This window comes from Podarcis gaigeae (genome assembly GCF_964106915.1).
Source record: "Podarcis gaigeae genome assembly, chromosome: 5".
In the NCBI taxonomy this organism is placed as follows: domain Eukaryota; kingdom Metazoa; phylum Chordata; class Lepidosauria; order Squamata; family Lacertidae; genus Podarcis; species Podarcis gaigeae.
Window position 1 is genome coordinate 45,206,698 of NC_139681.1, and position 15,707 is coordinate 45,222,404.

At 40.7% G+C, this 15,707-nt stretch overlaps 1 protein-coding gene across 8 annotated transcripts in view; it reads left to right on the plus strand.

The window, feature by feature from the left end:
* CTBP2 (C-terminal binding protein 2) overlaps positions 1-15,707 on the plus strand; it is a 200,580-nt gene that overhangs the window by 120,674 nt on the left and 64,199 nt on the right. For 3 of the 8 annotated variants that reach the window (XR_014564925.1, XR_014564926.1, XM_083741222.1), the window contains exon 1: positions 12,613-14,344. The exons of the other annotated variants lie outside the window; for them this stretch is intronic. Coding sequence is in view for 1 of the 3 variants with exons in the window: in XM_083741222.1 (XP_083597348.1) it covers positions 12,628-14,344 (1,717 nt within the window). In the remaining 2 variants the exon portion in view is untranslated. Of the gene's footprint in view, positions 1-12,612; positions 14,345-15,707 lie in introns of those variants that run through there. 8 annotated transcript variants of the gene reach the window in all.

Consider the following 15,707-nt stretch of genomic DNA (forward strand, 5'->3'; position numbering starts at 1 on the left):
ACACACCTCTTTTGTAGGGGGAAGGGGGTTATAAAGTGTGGCACTTACTGTAACAACTTCACAGTGAGTATCCTCACCTATTTTTCTAGGGGGGGAGCACTGACTACAGCTGTGGCAAAGTTATTACAGTTGCTGTCCAGGGCAGGGCTAGCTGGCTCAACCTTTGGCTTTCCAACAGGCTGTAGTTCCCCAGGAGCAGGCACATTAAAGAAAGGCTGGAGTTGGTATTCAGCTTCTAGCTGGCAGTGGTCCTGTTTCTGCTACCTGCCACCTCTCAACCCACAGCAGCTTCTAAATAAATAGGTTTCTCTCTGGAACAGCTATTTCAAAATTGCAGTTGTTCTCCGGGGTGGGGCTGTCTAGCCTAAACTTCTGGCTTCTCAGCAAGGCTGCGCAGTTTCACATGGCTCTTCTTAGAATAGGAAGAACACATATCCTCTTTCTGAAAAAGGAAACATGGCAAAGTGTTGAGATTTCAGCTCGGTAAGGATTTTTGTTGGTTTGAATAATCAGAGTTGAATTTCTGCTGGCAATGAATTCACCTGGGCTATAAGGGTGCATGTAAACTTATGGCCACATGTATTGTGTCGATACTGTAGTGTTTTTTAGAGATGATTTCTCTCTCTATAAAAGAGCCATAATTTTTGACTGAGAACTTCAGCTTTTGTGCCTCAGGTTGCATGCAAAACCATTGGAGAGCGTATTAACAGTCAAGGATAGTCTGCCATGGATTGCCATATTGCTCAGCATTTTAAAAGTAATGTTAAATAAATAAAACAGGCACTCCAGGAAATTAAGACTTTCCTTGCTCAACAGCTTTGACAGTATATGGTGATGACCAAGCATAATGAGAACTTCTGTGCACATGAGTTTGAGATCAATCAAAATGCAAAAGTGATTGCAACTAGACAGGCTTTTTGTGATGTATTGTTGTTGGCAAAATAAGTCTGGGAAATAAGTCTGAAAGGAATTATATAAACATAGATAAATTTAATGCTCCTTCAGGTCCCGTCCCCCAAAGTGTATGTCTAGATGTTTTTTGAAGTAGGGATCTGTTACAGCTTAGATTTTGGGGATTTGTTTCATTGCGGTTGGACAACTGCAGTCCACAAAGCACTGCTCCTGTTCCATTCTTCGTTGTCTTAATGGGTTTGTGCAGGATAATTGTTTGGTGTGAAACAAAACACTGTTAGTAGTTAATCTATCTCTGTTGCTGGTCTAGACAGTGTATCTCTTATTTACTTATGAGGCAAATAAAAGTAGTGCCAGGATCGACAGTGTCAGACTTTCTAATGGGTTCACTGATACGTCTGCATGATGAGAGTTGCTGGTCATCTTATAAATGTTTTACAGGCAGTGGGCAGGGGGAGAAAAAGAACAGAGGGACATTCAATGAGCCAGCTTAAATCATGTCTTCTAAGTGATTACCTACATCTAAGGGTGCAGTCTGTGTAGAAAGATTGCCTCAGCCATAAGGAATTCTAGAGAAAATGAACCTAGGCATGGATTGTAAAATTTGAACATTTAGAGACTGAGGCAGAAGTTTTATTTTTAAAAAACAAAACCTTGTTCTCTTAGAAATATGCAAATATAATTATAATTTACAAAGAGTGCTGTGGGACAAGCTTTTGTAGGCAACAGTCTGTTTTATTGGACAGATAAAGAAAGCTAAGTTCTTTTTTTAAAAAAGAAAAACACTGGAGCCATTCAAGATATTTTGCTGTCCGAGGCAAAAGACAAGATGACCTTCCACAATAAAAAGTTGAACAGACAAACAGTTGAATTTTACTTCAACAGCGGCATTGAGAAAGCGTCCTCTGACATACCTGAAGGCAACAGGTGAGCTTAGGTGGTGCAGGGTAGGCTGTTTTGCACTGCCCAGCATTTGGCTTCTCACACTGTCAGTGGTAGGCCTGACCCTTAGATGTGAGGTATTTGCTAGCATTTAAGGTACCATATGATTCTTCAGCCTTTTTTTTTTGCTACAACAGTTGTTTTTGTTTAATGCTTTGTGCTCTTATTCCACTCCACACTCACACACCTTCACCCATTACTTCTAAGTTTGCCTTGAATTATTTAGCCATTAGTCGAGAGTAGGCTGATGCTAGTGACCGTTGTCCACATACAAGCCTCCTATGAAACACATTATTGATACTGATATCTCTTGGAAAGCCATGTTCTCTAGCATACAGAAGTGAATTTTAAACTCAAAGTGGAGAGCTCATAGTTGTGGCAGCAAAAAAAAAAGGGGGGTGTCTTCGTTTCATCATGTAATAACAGAAAAATGTTAAAGCCATTCCACCTGTCAGCTTAATTAACCCAATCAAAATTGGGTTTATCTTCTCCAGAGCAGAGCAAAAGTATGCTTCCTTTGTAATCCTGAAAAAAATGCTGACAACTGCCAGAATTGTATTGCAGAAGGGAGAGGGCTGTGCTCCTACCCATCAGAATGCCATAAACACGCAGGTGTAGTACTCTATCTCATCTCTAAAGCAGACTTTGAACCTGACTTAAAAGGGTTCTATCAGGCGGCTTTAGATTTTTCAAAAGCCACCCTTCCAGTTTGATGTTTGCTATCAGATGTGGTTGCTAAGTGTACAAGAAACTTAGGAGGATCAGAGGACAAACCAACCCACAAAGCATTAGATACAATTGAAGTTTAGATTATTTTCCTCTGAACAATGGATTTTACAAGTCTTCCTTTTCCATCTGTTTTTTCTGGCCAATATTTCTCTCTCTCTAATCTGTAAAGGTGCAGTTTACATAAACCCAGAAATCCATTTGTCGTTTGCCAAGTACGTTTGCAATTTTAATTACACTGAAGGGATTTGCTGCTGTCACACACCGCACAACATGCTTTTGCAACTGCTATTAAAACATGGGAAAAACAGATTATGACTAAATGCAATTAAGAAGTACTTTAAAAATAATACTGAAAAATAATTTTTCATGGATAAGGATCATGGGTTTTCAATTCATTTCAAATTTTTCTGTGACTGTTTTGGTTGATTGTGGATAATGATTATTGTATAATGTTGAAAAGATCCGGCTTTTTACCTGGTGCAATATACTTAGATATCTTAAACCATTATAAGGAATAATGGTGGCTGATGAGACTTTTCCCTGCTTTAAATCTTCTTTGAGGTCGTTATAATCAGTAGAATGGATTAAAAGAAATACTTGTTAGTCCAAAGGTAATATGCAGTGCAGCATAAAATGTACTATTTTTAATGTATATGCTTATCACATCTTATTCCGGGGTGTGGGGGGGGGGGGAATGACCATTTGCTAAAGGTTATTGCTTTCATTGCTATAAGAATTAGCCCAAAAAGATTAGCCTGTTACACAAAGAAATTGAGAACATCCAAGGGTTCAGGTTCAATGCATTAATGCTTAAAAAAAGTAAGACAAGAATATCTGGGCAAACATAAGTTTGGCATTGCTGTTTAGTGACCATTACAACTGGGTGAGATCCTGTTGCTTGGTCCCTGCTCCTGCCAACCTAGCAGTTTGAAAGCACAAAGTGCAAGTAGATAAATAGGTACCGCTCCAGCGGAAAGGTAAACGGCTTTTCCATGCACTGCTCTGGCTCACCAGAAGTGGCTTAGTCATGCTGGCCACATGACCTGGAAGCTGTACACCGGCTCCCTCGGCCAATAAAGCGAGATGAGTGCCGCAACCCCAGAGTCGTCTATGACTGAACCTAATGGTCAGGGGTCCCTTTACCTTTACCATACCCTCTTCTTAGTTCTTGCTTTGTGATAAGTTGTTATGGATGGGAGGGTATGTATGGGAGAGTGCTGGGACAGTTCTCAAGATGGGGACCATAGCATAGCCATGCATCAGCTTACCATTAGTAATTATATTGAGACTACAGAATGATAAACACATAGGAAATCAGGTGGATTCCTTTAATGGCTGGCATTTAAAATTCCAGAAATAAACATTAGAGATTTAAATGAGTTTACCCCGAAGTACTTGTGTATAGAAGGAAAAGACTATGATGATATGCTAAATTGCTGTGAATGAGTCCAATTGGTCAGCATCATACAGGAGTGATAAGAATAACAATTTGTATTAAGCTGCAGGTACAGGTTTTGAGTCATGCTGGTATTACTTCTGTATCTTTATTATTCCCTAGCCCAGTTTTAATCACTCTGTTTTGAGAAGTGTAGCATTCAAAATGTCAGGATGCGAAATGTTGCAGCATGGTGGCAGTCCTATGAATTACATATGTTAACACAACTACAGACCATGCACACTGCATGTGCTCCGTAAGAACTTTTTAGCAGAAGTCTTAGACCACTTCTTCTTCCACATGGCCCAGAATAGCAATGCATACAGGTGTAGTGGTCAACGGCACTGTATCACGGGAAAGGGGAGGGAGAGAGTTCACTTCCTGTCTTGTGCACTCTGGTGCTGGTGGTGATTTGGGGCATCAGCCACTTCTACTGTTTGTGCCTGCACCAACAGCATAAGACTCCAAGCCGTCCTCTGATCCCCTGTAATCCTTGTTCTTTCTCTCTTGGCTTCTGAAGAGAAAAGAGTCTGGCTTGGCTGGGAAGCAGAACTGTAGAAGGCAGCAGACTGCCTGCAATCCCTGTTAGCAAATAAATGGTAGTTTGCACTGGTAGTGTTTATACCTCATTGAATTCATTTAAAATCCAGGATAGATTAATCTTTGTAAGTGGCTAACCTTTGGCCCACCAGACATTTATGGGTTCCAACTTCCACCGACCCTAATCATCACTGTCAATGATGATGGAAATTGTTGTCCAACAGCTTGGGGGTGGGTGGGTGGATAAGTTAGCCACCCTTGCCTGGCAGGATTTTAGCCCACTCTTACAGATGGCCAGACTAGTTAGTAGCAGTATATATGTAGTTAGAATGAATGCTCCCCACAGGTTTAAGTGAAATTCCCTTAACCCGCAAAGGAGATGCTACATAGGCTTCAAAGGAGGCAGATGTGCAGTCATTTCTATGTAATTCTCCAAACTGTGCACCTGTTGCTCCCTTTTCTTACAGCATCGAAAGTTTGAGTAAAGAGAAATCTATATGAGGAAATTTAGAGTATGAGATAGACGTGACACAAGCTGTGTAGATAAACATCTTGTACATTACATTTGGTGAAGCGTAAAACAGGTGAATGAAGCCCTGACAACTCGCCGAGCTTTACCTCTTTTGTAACAAAGGCAGCAATAAAGAGAGAACATAATTTTGCTTGCGTTTGTTTTTCTCAACACACAATTCCAAAATGTTTATTGTGTCTTGTTTTTTAAAAAAACAGACTTGGTTTTCATGTTACATGCTGAAAAGTATAGACAGATCCTGGGAAACATTTAAATATCTACATAGGAAGCTGCAATGTTCTCTAGACAGAGTACTTGTTAACATGCTGTATTATGCCAAGTCAGGCATTGGTTAGTCTACTTCAGCGCTGTCAAAGCTGACTGGCAGCAGATCTTAAGGATTTCAGACTAGAGTCTTTTCCGAGCCCAGTCTAGAGAAACTGTGGGTTGAGGTTGGATCCTTTTGCATGCACTCGTACCATTGAGCCACAGCCCCTCCCCAAGATGCTCTAATTCTGTGGGTGTCTAACCCCCAAAGTGGAAATCAGATATCTCTGGTAGGATTCAGAATTAATTAAATGTGAAACACAGGGCAGAGTTGGGGTTTTCTTCGTAGTCATGTTGTAGCTCCCAAGCCATTTTGTATTCAAGAATAAATCTAGAAGCCTCTAGCTCTGTTAAACAAAAAAGAAAGTTTGTATTCTGAAGCTGTGTGCATTTGACTAGCTTTGTGGAGCAGAAGCACCTTTCCTGCTACAGCAATGCCCCTGATCTTCCTTCAGTAGTTCACTAATATACAGATATAACAAGGGAGGAGGTGGCCCTGGTACAAGAGGAAGTATCTTGTTTCCCTTTAGACATAAGCGAGTTCACACTGTTAAAAGAAATTTAGTTGGTTTTGTTAAATAAGAAAATGTTCTTGAAATGGCTGTGGACTTGCATCACCCTCCCCCTGGCTGCCTTTAAGGTTCTAGGACAATACATATAGAAAAGAGTGGAATAAGCACTCATTCTTGAATTCATTTTTTTTAAAGGTTTAACAACTGTTCCAAAAGTTCTCCAGGAATTTGTGTGTGTTTGTAACCCACTACAGACACTACCCAATAGCAGCTTGCGAAAACCATAACCACTGTGTACTGCAGCAGTGTTCGTTTCCTTTTTGGAAACAAGTTTTGGCTAAGCTTAAAAGTGCCATGGAAAATGACAAAACCTGTTAAACCAGGACTGTGGTAGGCACAACAAATATTATTTTGTCACAGGGAAAGGGATATTTACAGTTGTGCTGTCAGGTTTTTTATAAAAACAAACCCACTGTTGTCTATACACAGAGGCATGCTCTATGACAGATGTGAAGTGGAGACTACAAAAATGTGAAAGATCCTTTGGATTTAAAATCATATATGGACTAATTTTACCTTTAAGGCTTGTTCTTTTAGAAGCATGTGCTCTCGTTACCCTGGGGACGTGTTTTCCAGTACCTCCAAGATAAGGAGATATTCCCAAGAAGAACTGTCATGCTGGCGCTGCTCCCCATACCAGCACAAACTCTTGGAAAACTGGGCTAATGGTCCTGTTAGTTCCACCGCCTCTGACTGCTGCCCAGTTGTCGTTGACCCATGACAGGTCCTTCCTGGTGACAGTTCTGCATTGGTGGGAGGCCCTGCCTGGCGAAGTGGGTGGTCTGTCTCCCTCAATACTGACTTTCAGGAGGAATATGTTAATAACATTTCTCTTTACCCAGACATTTGACAGCTAAAAGATGCATTTGCAATCTTAAAACGAGCAGTTGTGAAATACATTTAAAAGCCATCACATACCCTCACGGTTGCTAATTTTTAAATTGTGTTTTAAATTTAATGTTTTAAATTGTGTTTGGGGGAAAAGGGTGGGAAAGAAATCTAATTCATAAATGCTTTTAGAGTCTGGGGTGTCGGATTTTTGGATAGAAGTGCCAGAGGTCATCTTACTTTGGCAGCAAGGGAAGAGAGGACATCTTTTTTTTGCAGTGGTGTGCAAGAGCCCACCTATAAAACTGGAAGGAAATTGATGCCATCTTGGTCCCAATATGGTGACAAATAGAGGTATTATAGGTTTTCTCCCCCACAGTGAATGAAGGAGAAAACTACCTTTTATTCATTAGACCGTATTGAAACCTAATTTTTCTGTTCTAGGCATATTTTCTTTTTTCAGTTCTTTGAACATATGACAACATTGTACAGATAAATAATGTAACCCTTGGGCACTGTATGGTCTTTTAAAAATCCCTGGGATAGCTCAGCCGCTAGAACATGAAACTCCTAATCTCAGGATTGTGGGTTTGAGTCCCACGTTGGGCAAAAAGATTCCTGCGTTGCAGAGAGTTGGAACAGATGACCCTTGGGGTTCCTTCCAGCACTATAATTCTGTGATTCTAATCATGCTGCCCCCCTAAAGAAACACTTCTTCCCCATGCTTAAACCCCGCCCCCCAGCTGGCCTTCAGTGGCTAGTTAGGATTGCTATATAGGAAACTTATTTATTTTGGTTTTTTAAAATTTGAAAACGGCATCCCAGTTTGTTTCACCACAAACATGTGCAAATATCATTCTAGTAACTGAGTAGCACTACCCAAGAGAAGCCTTTAGACTAAAGCTATTAAGCTTTTCAGTAAAAGCATATAATGAAAAATTATTCTGATTTATACAGACAGGTCAAGGATCAATATTCTGACAATTATTAATAAACCAAACTTCTCATGCCTGATCTGTAGTGTGTTAGATAAATCCAGGCTTTTATTGCAGGATTGTTTCCAAATTCTTTTAACACTCAAAATGAGTTTTTAACTGAATATCTAGTAATTTTTGGGTAGACCGTTTTAGATTCTGGAGAAAATGATTTTCAAAGATAGCTCAGAATAATTTTTCATGGATATCTGAGAGACATGAAATCTGTTGAAGACTATATGCTCCTTTTTGGAGGCCGAACACATTTATTGATTATATTCTCTGCAGCCAAAGATGGAGAAGCTCTATACAGTCAGCAAAAACAAGACCTGGAGCTGACTGTGGCTCAGATCATCAGCTTCTTATAGCAAAATTCAAGCTTAAACTGAAGAAAGTAGGAAAAACCACTGGGCCGGTAAGATACAATCTAAGTCAAATCCCTTATGAATACACAGTGGAAGTGAGGAACAGGTTTAAGGATTTAGATTTGGTGGACAGAATGCCTGAAGAACTATGGATGGAGGCTCGTAACATTATACAGGAGGCAGCAACGAAAACCATCCCAATGAAAAGGAAATGCAAGAAAGCAAAGTGGCTGTCCAATGAGGCCTTACAAATAGCGGGGGAGAGAAGGCAAGCAAAATGCGAGGGAGATGGTGAAAGATACAGGAAATTGAATGCAGATTTCCAAAGAATAGCAAGGAGAGACAAGAAGACCTTCTTAAATGAGCAATGCAAAGAAATAGAGGAAAGCAATAGAATGGGAAGAACCAGAGATCTGTTCAAGAAAATTGGAGATATGAAAGGAACATTTCGTACAAAGATTTCCACAATAAAGGACAAAAGTGGAAAGGACCTAACAGAAGCAGAAGACATCAAGAAGAGGTGGCAAGAATACACAGAGGAATTATACCAGAAAGAAATGGATGTCTCGTATACCCCAGGTAGTGTGGTTGCTGACCTTGAGCCAGACATCCTGGAAAGTGAAGTCAAATGGGCCTTAGAAAGCACTGCAAATAACAAGGCCAGTGGAAGTGATGGCATTCCAGCTGAACTATTTAAAATTTTAAAAGATGATGCTGTTAAGGTGCTACACTCAATATGCCAGCAAGTTTGGAAAACTCAGCAGTGGCCAGAGGATTGGAGAAGATCAGTCTACATCCCAATCCCAAAGAAGGGCAGTGCCAAAGAATGCTCCAACTACCGCACAATTGCACTCATTTCACACGCTAGCAAGGTTATGCTTCAAATTCTACAAGGAAGGCTCAAGCAGTATGTGGACCGAGAACTCCCAGAAGTGCAAGCTGGATTTAGAAGAGGCAGAGGAACCAGAGACCAAATTGCAAACATGCGCTGGATTATGGAGAAAGCTAGAGAGTTCCAGAAAGACATCTACTTCTGCTTCATTGACTATGCAAAAGCTTTTGACTGTGTCGACCACGGCAAACTATGGCAAGTTCTTAAAGAAATGGGAGTGCCAGATCACCTCATCTGTCTCCTGAGAAATCTCTATGTGGGACAAGAAGCTACAGTTAGAACTGGATATGGAACAACTGATTGGTTCAAAATTGGGAAAGGAGTACGACAAGGCTGTATTTTGTCTCCCTGCTTATTTAACTTATATGCAGAATTCATCATGCGAAAGGCTGGGCTGGATGAATCCCTAGCCGGAATTAAGATTGCCGGAAGAAATATCAACAACCTCAGATATGCAGATGACACAACCTTGATGGCAGAAAGTGAGGAGGAATTAAAGAACCTTTTAATGAGGGTGAAAGAGGAGAGCGCAAAATATGGCCTGAAGCTCAACATCAAAAAAACGAAGATCATGGCCACTGGTCCCATCACCTCCTGGCAAATAGAAGGGGAAGAAATGGAGGTAGTGAGAGATTTTACTTTCTTGGGCTCAATGATCACTGCAGATGGTGACAGCAGCCACGAAATTAAAAGACGCCTGCTTCTTGGGAGAAGGGCAATGACAGGCCTAGACAGCATCTTGAGAAGTAGAGACATCACCTTGCCAACAAAGGTTCGTATAGTTAAAGCTATGGTTTTCCCAGTAGTGATGTATGGAAGTGAGAGCTGGACCATAAAGAAGGCTGATCGCCGAAGAATTGATGCTTTTGAATTATGGTGCTGGAGGAGACTCTTGAGAGTCCCATGGACTGCAAGAAGATCAAACCTCTCCATACTGAAGGAAATCAACCCTGAGTGCTCACTGGAAGGACAGATTGTGAAGCTGAGGCTCCAGTACTTTGGCCACCTCATGAGAAGAGAAGACTCCCTGGAGAAGACCCTGATGTTGGGAAAGATGGAGGGCACAAGGAGAAGGGGACGGCAGAGGACGAGATGGTTGGATAGTGTTTTCGAGGTTACCAGCATGAGTTTGAGCAAACTGCGGGAGGCAGTGGAGGACAGAGGTGCCTGGCGTTCTCTGGTCCATGGGGTCACGAAGAGTCGGACACGACTAAACGACTAAACAACAACAACAGCTACACTGCTTAATTAATATATAGGTTCCACAGTTTGTATTTTGAATAGTATTGGGTTGAATGTAATGAGGCTTGCTCCCAAATAACTAGGTTTGTGATTGCAACTTTAGCCAGGAGAACATTGATTCTGTTACTCTTACAAAAGACTCAAAAGGTATTAAAAAACAACCTCATAGCAACATTAACGACGCAAAATCTAGTAGCATTAACAGAGTTTGATAGGGAAAGACAAAGGATGCTACAGAAGTAAAACAAATTTAAGGAAATCAGTCTTCATTCCCTTAAAGGTAAAAACAGAAAACTACTTCTAAAAATGACTTGAAAAAAATGTTTCATTTTCTTAGGAATTTTCCTTCACTGACTAGATAGGTGACAGGCTAGTTACTGTGCCCACATGCCTAGGCTAAAACTCATAAACCTCATTCAAAGAACTAGACTTTCTGACAGCTGCCTGTCATGTATTCTCTAATTCTTATTAAGGCAAGAAAACCTCTTCCAATATATTTGACTTTCAAGCAGTTGCATGTCATAAATATTCTAATAATACTAATGCAAGAATAATCTAGTAGAGGGCAGTTTTTAAATGTGTTGCATTTGTATGTGAAATTCTTAAGTGTGTGATGAAGAGGATTTGTACTATTTACTGCAGGGGGTGGGGGGATTACTATGACATCCTGTCTGTATTTGGGTCAGAAATATAGCCCAGAGGTATTTGTATGATAGATGCATTAGACTGCATTAGTGACTTAGCTATCATAATAGCAAAATACGCCATCATGTGACGGCTTGAGCTTCAAACATTTTATTGTGGATTAGCCCTAGAAATGCACAAGATGACCTAACAACCACCAAAAGAAGGTGGCTGTTGTGCTATTTTTTCTTCCTCAAGATCTCAGCCTAACACTTGCATGCATATCTGTACTTTTTATGGAGAAAGGAAACAATATTATCATTCAGTATGTTCTGTAGTTTTAATGTACACAACATATCATAGCAAATGTGTTGGTGAATCTTTTTTTAAAATGTTCTAGCAACCAGGATTCAAGATAGCCATGGCTAATTGCATTCTGTTGACTATTTTGGTGTTTATAAGGTGTTTGCTGTAATTTTCTTAAATATTAACGAAGTGTAAAAATGTTCAGTAGGTTTGCAAAGACCAAATACTGTACATCTGTCTTATTCCTTCCACCTCTTAGTGTCCACATTAACACTGAAGTGATAAAAATATAATAATTGTGTCTGCTGTGCATAAAGTATGTGTGTTGTGTGCGTTTAAATAGTGTACCGGTGAACAATATGTAATGTCCATTCTCTTCTTTCAGCTTTGTAATACTAAGACTTGAGAGCCTTTCATCCTCCCTTTTCTGTGACCTCTTCTCAGGTCTTAAAATTATAAATTCCAGATTACACCTTAGCAATTTTCTTTCCTGGGATGATGAAAGGATTTGAGAATTATGGTAATAATATGAAGAATCGTTTTGGAGAATAATTAGTGGAGCTAATTTCAAACTGGCCTCTCATCTTCCCTGTCCCTTCCCCTGACCCCCCAGTAATTTTTCAAAAAATGTGCAGTGTTCATCACGTGTTTTCCCAATACCTAGATTGTTTCTACTCATGATCTTATATATTTGTATATCTTGCTTCAGCCTTGTTTGGGGCCAGCATGCCTGCTCCTATTTAATTTGTCTTTAGCTCTGTATAGTGGATTAGCATTTCATCAGAATGGATTAAGACTGAATCGACATTGAAGCTCCCTTGCCATTCTCCCCACCCCCTTTATTTTCCTGCCATGGGAGAGGGAAGGTAAAATCTTAAAGGAATCCTGTATTTTGCATAGAAAACAAATAAATATGAATAGCATGTAGTAGCTATGATCAGAGGAAGAATATATACGGAGGTGTCTGGGTCAGCCGGTGCAGTAGGTTGCATCAGGCTCAAATGGTGTCACATGGAACAAAAGCTTTAGGGGCTTTATTTAGCCCTTAATCCCCACACACTGTTTGACTAGTTGTCCATGTGAGCAAGCCATCCCAAGCAGGAAGGGATAAACCATCTGGATTAAGTGCAGCATCCCTTTTCTGTTTCTGAATTGTACAGGAAAGACCTTTCCATTCTGCAGTTTTTGGAGCCAGGCTGGGTTACTGTTGGGTCTTTCTGTGTTTTGTCTACTTATGTTTCGAAGAATTAATAATTCAGGCAACACTTTGAAATCGTAAACCACCTGTTGGGCTGTTTCTTGAAGCTGCAGAAGGATTCAAATACAGTGCATTTTGTTTGTTTGTTTTTGCTTTTTTTATGCGTGTAACTGAAGCTTTAACAAGAGAGCTTGCTTGCCTTTATTTAAGCTGAACATTGCTGTGTACCAATGCCAATTCCAAGCAAACACATTGGCCGCTCTCAGAGCTGGGATGCTGCAGGATGGTATGAAGGCAATTGGGAGAATGAAAGTTCGTTCGACTACCAGAGACCACCAGGGAGAAGGAATTCTTTAACCTACGGAGGTGAGGGAGTTTGGTATGAGCAGCCAACCCAAAGACCACACGATATCATCTTGCAGGGAGGTGCGGAACTGAAGCAGGAGCCATATCCATACCAGGAGCCAGTTTTTCACCAAGGTCCTTTGCGGAAAGGTTCCGTCCCTGAGTTTTCTTACTACGACAGACAGCCTACAATGTCTACACGAAGTTCCTTGCCACCTCAGGATTACTACAGTGACCCTTCGCTAGCTGCCAGATCACCTAAAGATCCACGCTACTATAGAGACCACATGATTAACAGACCATTACCGAATTATGGCAGATTGGCTTGGGATCAGATGCAAGTCCGGTCACCTGCCCCGCATGAAGCCAGCCGCATGTATAGAGATCCAATGACTAAGATGGTCCCTGAGGCGCAGAGGATTCGAAACAGAGATCCTTCTCATGCAAGGTATGGTGTTGAACCTCCGATGCCCAGGTACGGGGCAGAACCTCCAGCATTCCTGAACCGGCCAGCTTATAATGACACAGTGGACAGATCTATAGATGCTGCAGCCAGTAGGCAAGTTACCCCAACATGTTTGGTAGTTGATCCAAACTCAACCGCAGCTCCTGATGGAAGCATAAACCGTGGTTATGGACCAGTCCGGGAGACGGTCGGTGCAAAAGCTCCTTATGACAGCTGCGAAACAGCCACAACTCCTTCACAAACTCAGGTGCCTCCACCTTTCCCAGGACAAGACATTAAAAGGAATGTGGATCCAGAGTTCTTGGCACTTCTGCGTTCTGAAGGAGTATCCGAAAGCACGCTCAATGCCTTGCTGCAGCAGGGATTTGATTCTCCAAGCATGCTGGCGATGATGGAGGAGAATGACATAAAATCAGTTGCTCCAAATCTAGGGCAGGCGAGAGTGCTTTCTAGAATTGCCCATATTTACAAAGCAGAGATGCAGATGCAGAGGCAGGAAAGGAAAAGCACCATCATCCGTCCCAGACACAGGTCTAACAGCTTTAGTCACCGAAGCGAATTGCTCCAGAATGAGTATGCGATGCACCCAGCCACCAGCCCAATGGCAGATGGTGCAGTGATGCACCCACCTGCAGCTGCTTCTATGCAGCCCGTGTCCCCAAGAGTAGCAGAAATAACTCGACGTCCATCTAGTGCTCCGACACAACACCTTCTAGAAACTGCAACCTACCCTGCGTCTGGCTTGCCCCATCAAGGTGCTCCTTTTCTTCTCAACTCTGGATACAGTGCTTCTGGCCCGTGCAATATGCACACCCGACAAGCAACTGGCTATACTGCTCCAGCTGGAATAGCTATGAATGCACTGCAAACAAATCCACACCCAAGTCCCAAAACAGCATATTCGACCACATACACAGTACCCATGGAGCTGATGAAGCGGGAAAGGAATCCTCCATTGTCCCCAATGCACAGTCCTCACAACAGCCCCCAACTCATTCGAAAACAAGGAACCCAAATGGAGCCCAACCTGGTGCCAGCAGGACCAAGTTTTCCAATGCAGCACTCTCCATATCAGAAAACCACAAGGCGCACAGGGCCACCAGTCATTGTCTCCACCATGGCATCGCCTGAACCAAGTAATTACTTTAAAGTATATTACTTTATATGGTTTCTTTTAGAATTGTTGTATTCATGTTTAATTACTGGGAGGGGGAATCAGCATACCAATAGCCTTAGAAATAAACTGTTATATATGTATATATTCTTACCTGCACCAGCCTGAAGAGTCATTAATCTACCTGGTATATAATAAATAATTCCAGCATGAGGATGCACAGTGTGACTTAATTTAGCTTTTTAAAAAATTTTCTTAGTTCACAGCAGATAAAAATGGCAAGTGTGCCAAACCATCATTTCACAGTAACTCTTGCAGCTTCTGTTATTTGCAAGGGACATAAGATTAGATATTAAACACTTTCTAGGGCAATTAGGCTGAAAGGTTTCATTTTTAGACTGATTTCCCCCAGTTGTTATCAGCACAAGTGTGCTTTTCAGAGGAAACAGTTAGTGTTTCCTTGATGAAATTTATCAAGTAACTAATGATGTGATCCTGGAACTCCCCAGCTTGGACAGTAATCATTATTCCTTTTGGATTGATTTTTCTTTTTTTCCTTTCTTTATTCAATAAGATTTTTCAAATAAAACACTATGCTGTTGATTTCTTTTTGGAATTACTTATGGCTATAGAAGCAGTTAACAAAATAAGTCTGCATTTAATGCTAAAGTCAATCATTAACCACTAGGTAAATAAATACTTTGTGGTGGGGGTCATTTGTTATGTTTGTTACCATGTTATTATTTTGGGGGGTTTTTTATACTGCAAACCGTCATCCTTGGATGAAGAGCAATATAGAAACTAATTAATTAAAAGGTGGGAATGCTCCTAAAATTCCTTTCCTGCCTACAGGTTTTATAAGCTGTATACAGAATGTATAAACTGATAAGTTTCTAACATTGGTGAAGCTAAGCACATATATATATATATATATATATATATATAGTCCCTGGAATTAAATTTGCAATGAAAGAAAATAACTGGCAGATAACCCTTAGCATGGGTTACATTCAAACCCAGTGAAAACATTTGCCATCAATGAAATTGTAGAAATTGCCTCAGATTAGTAAATTGTATAATTTGACTTGTGCCTAATGCTGTGTGCAGCTACTGGGATTAAATCCCTTTAAATTAAGGGGAATTTTCTTCTAAGTAAATGTTTTTAGGATTGATCTGCATGTTTATTGAAAGTGAGTGACTTAAAAAAGGACACAATCCAACCATGGTGAAGCATATTTTAAATCCAATTGATTTCAATAGGAGAATTAAGCATATACTTTAACTCACTTCTGTTATGATAAAATAGATTTAAAAGTACTTACATTTGGCTTGTGCCCCAAAGTGTACCATCTATGAGCGTAAAAACAATGTCCGAACAATGACAC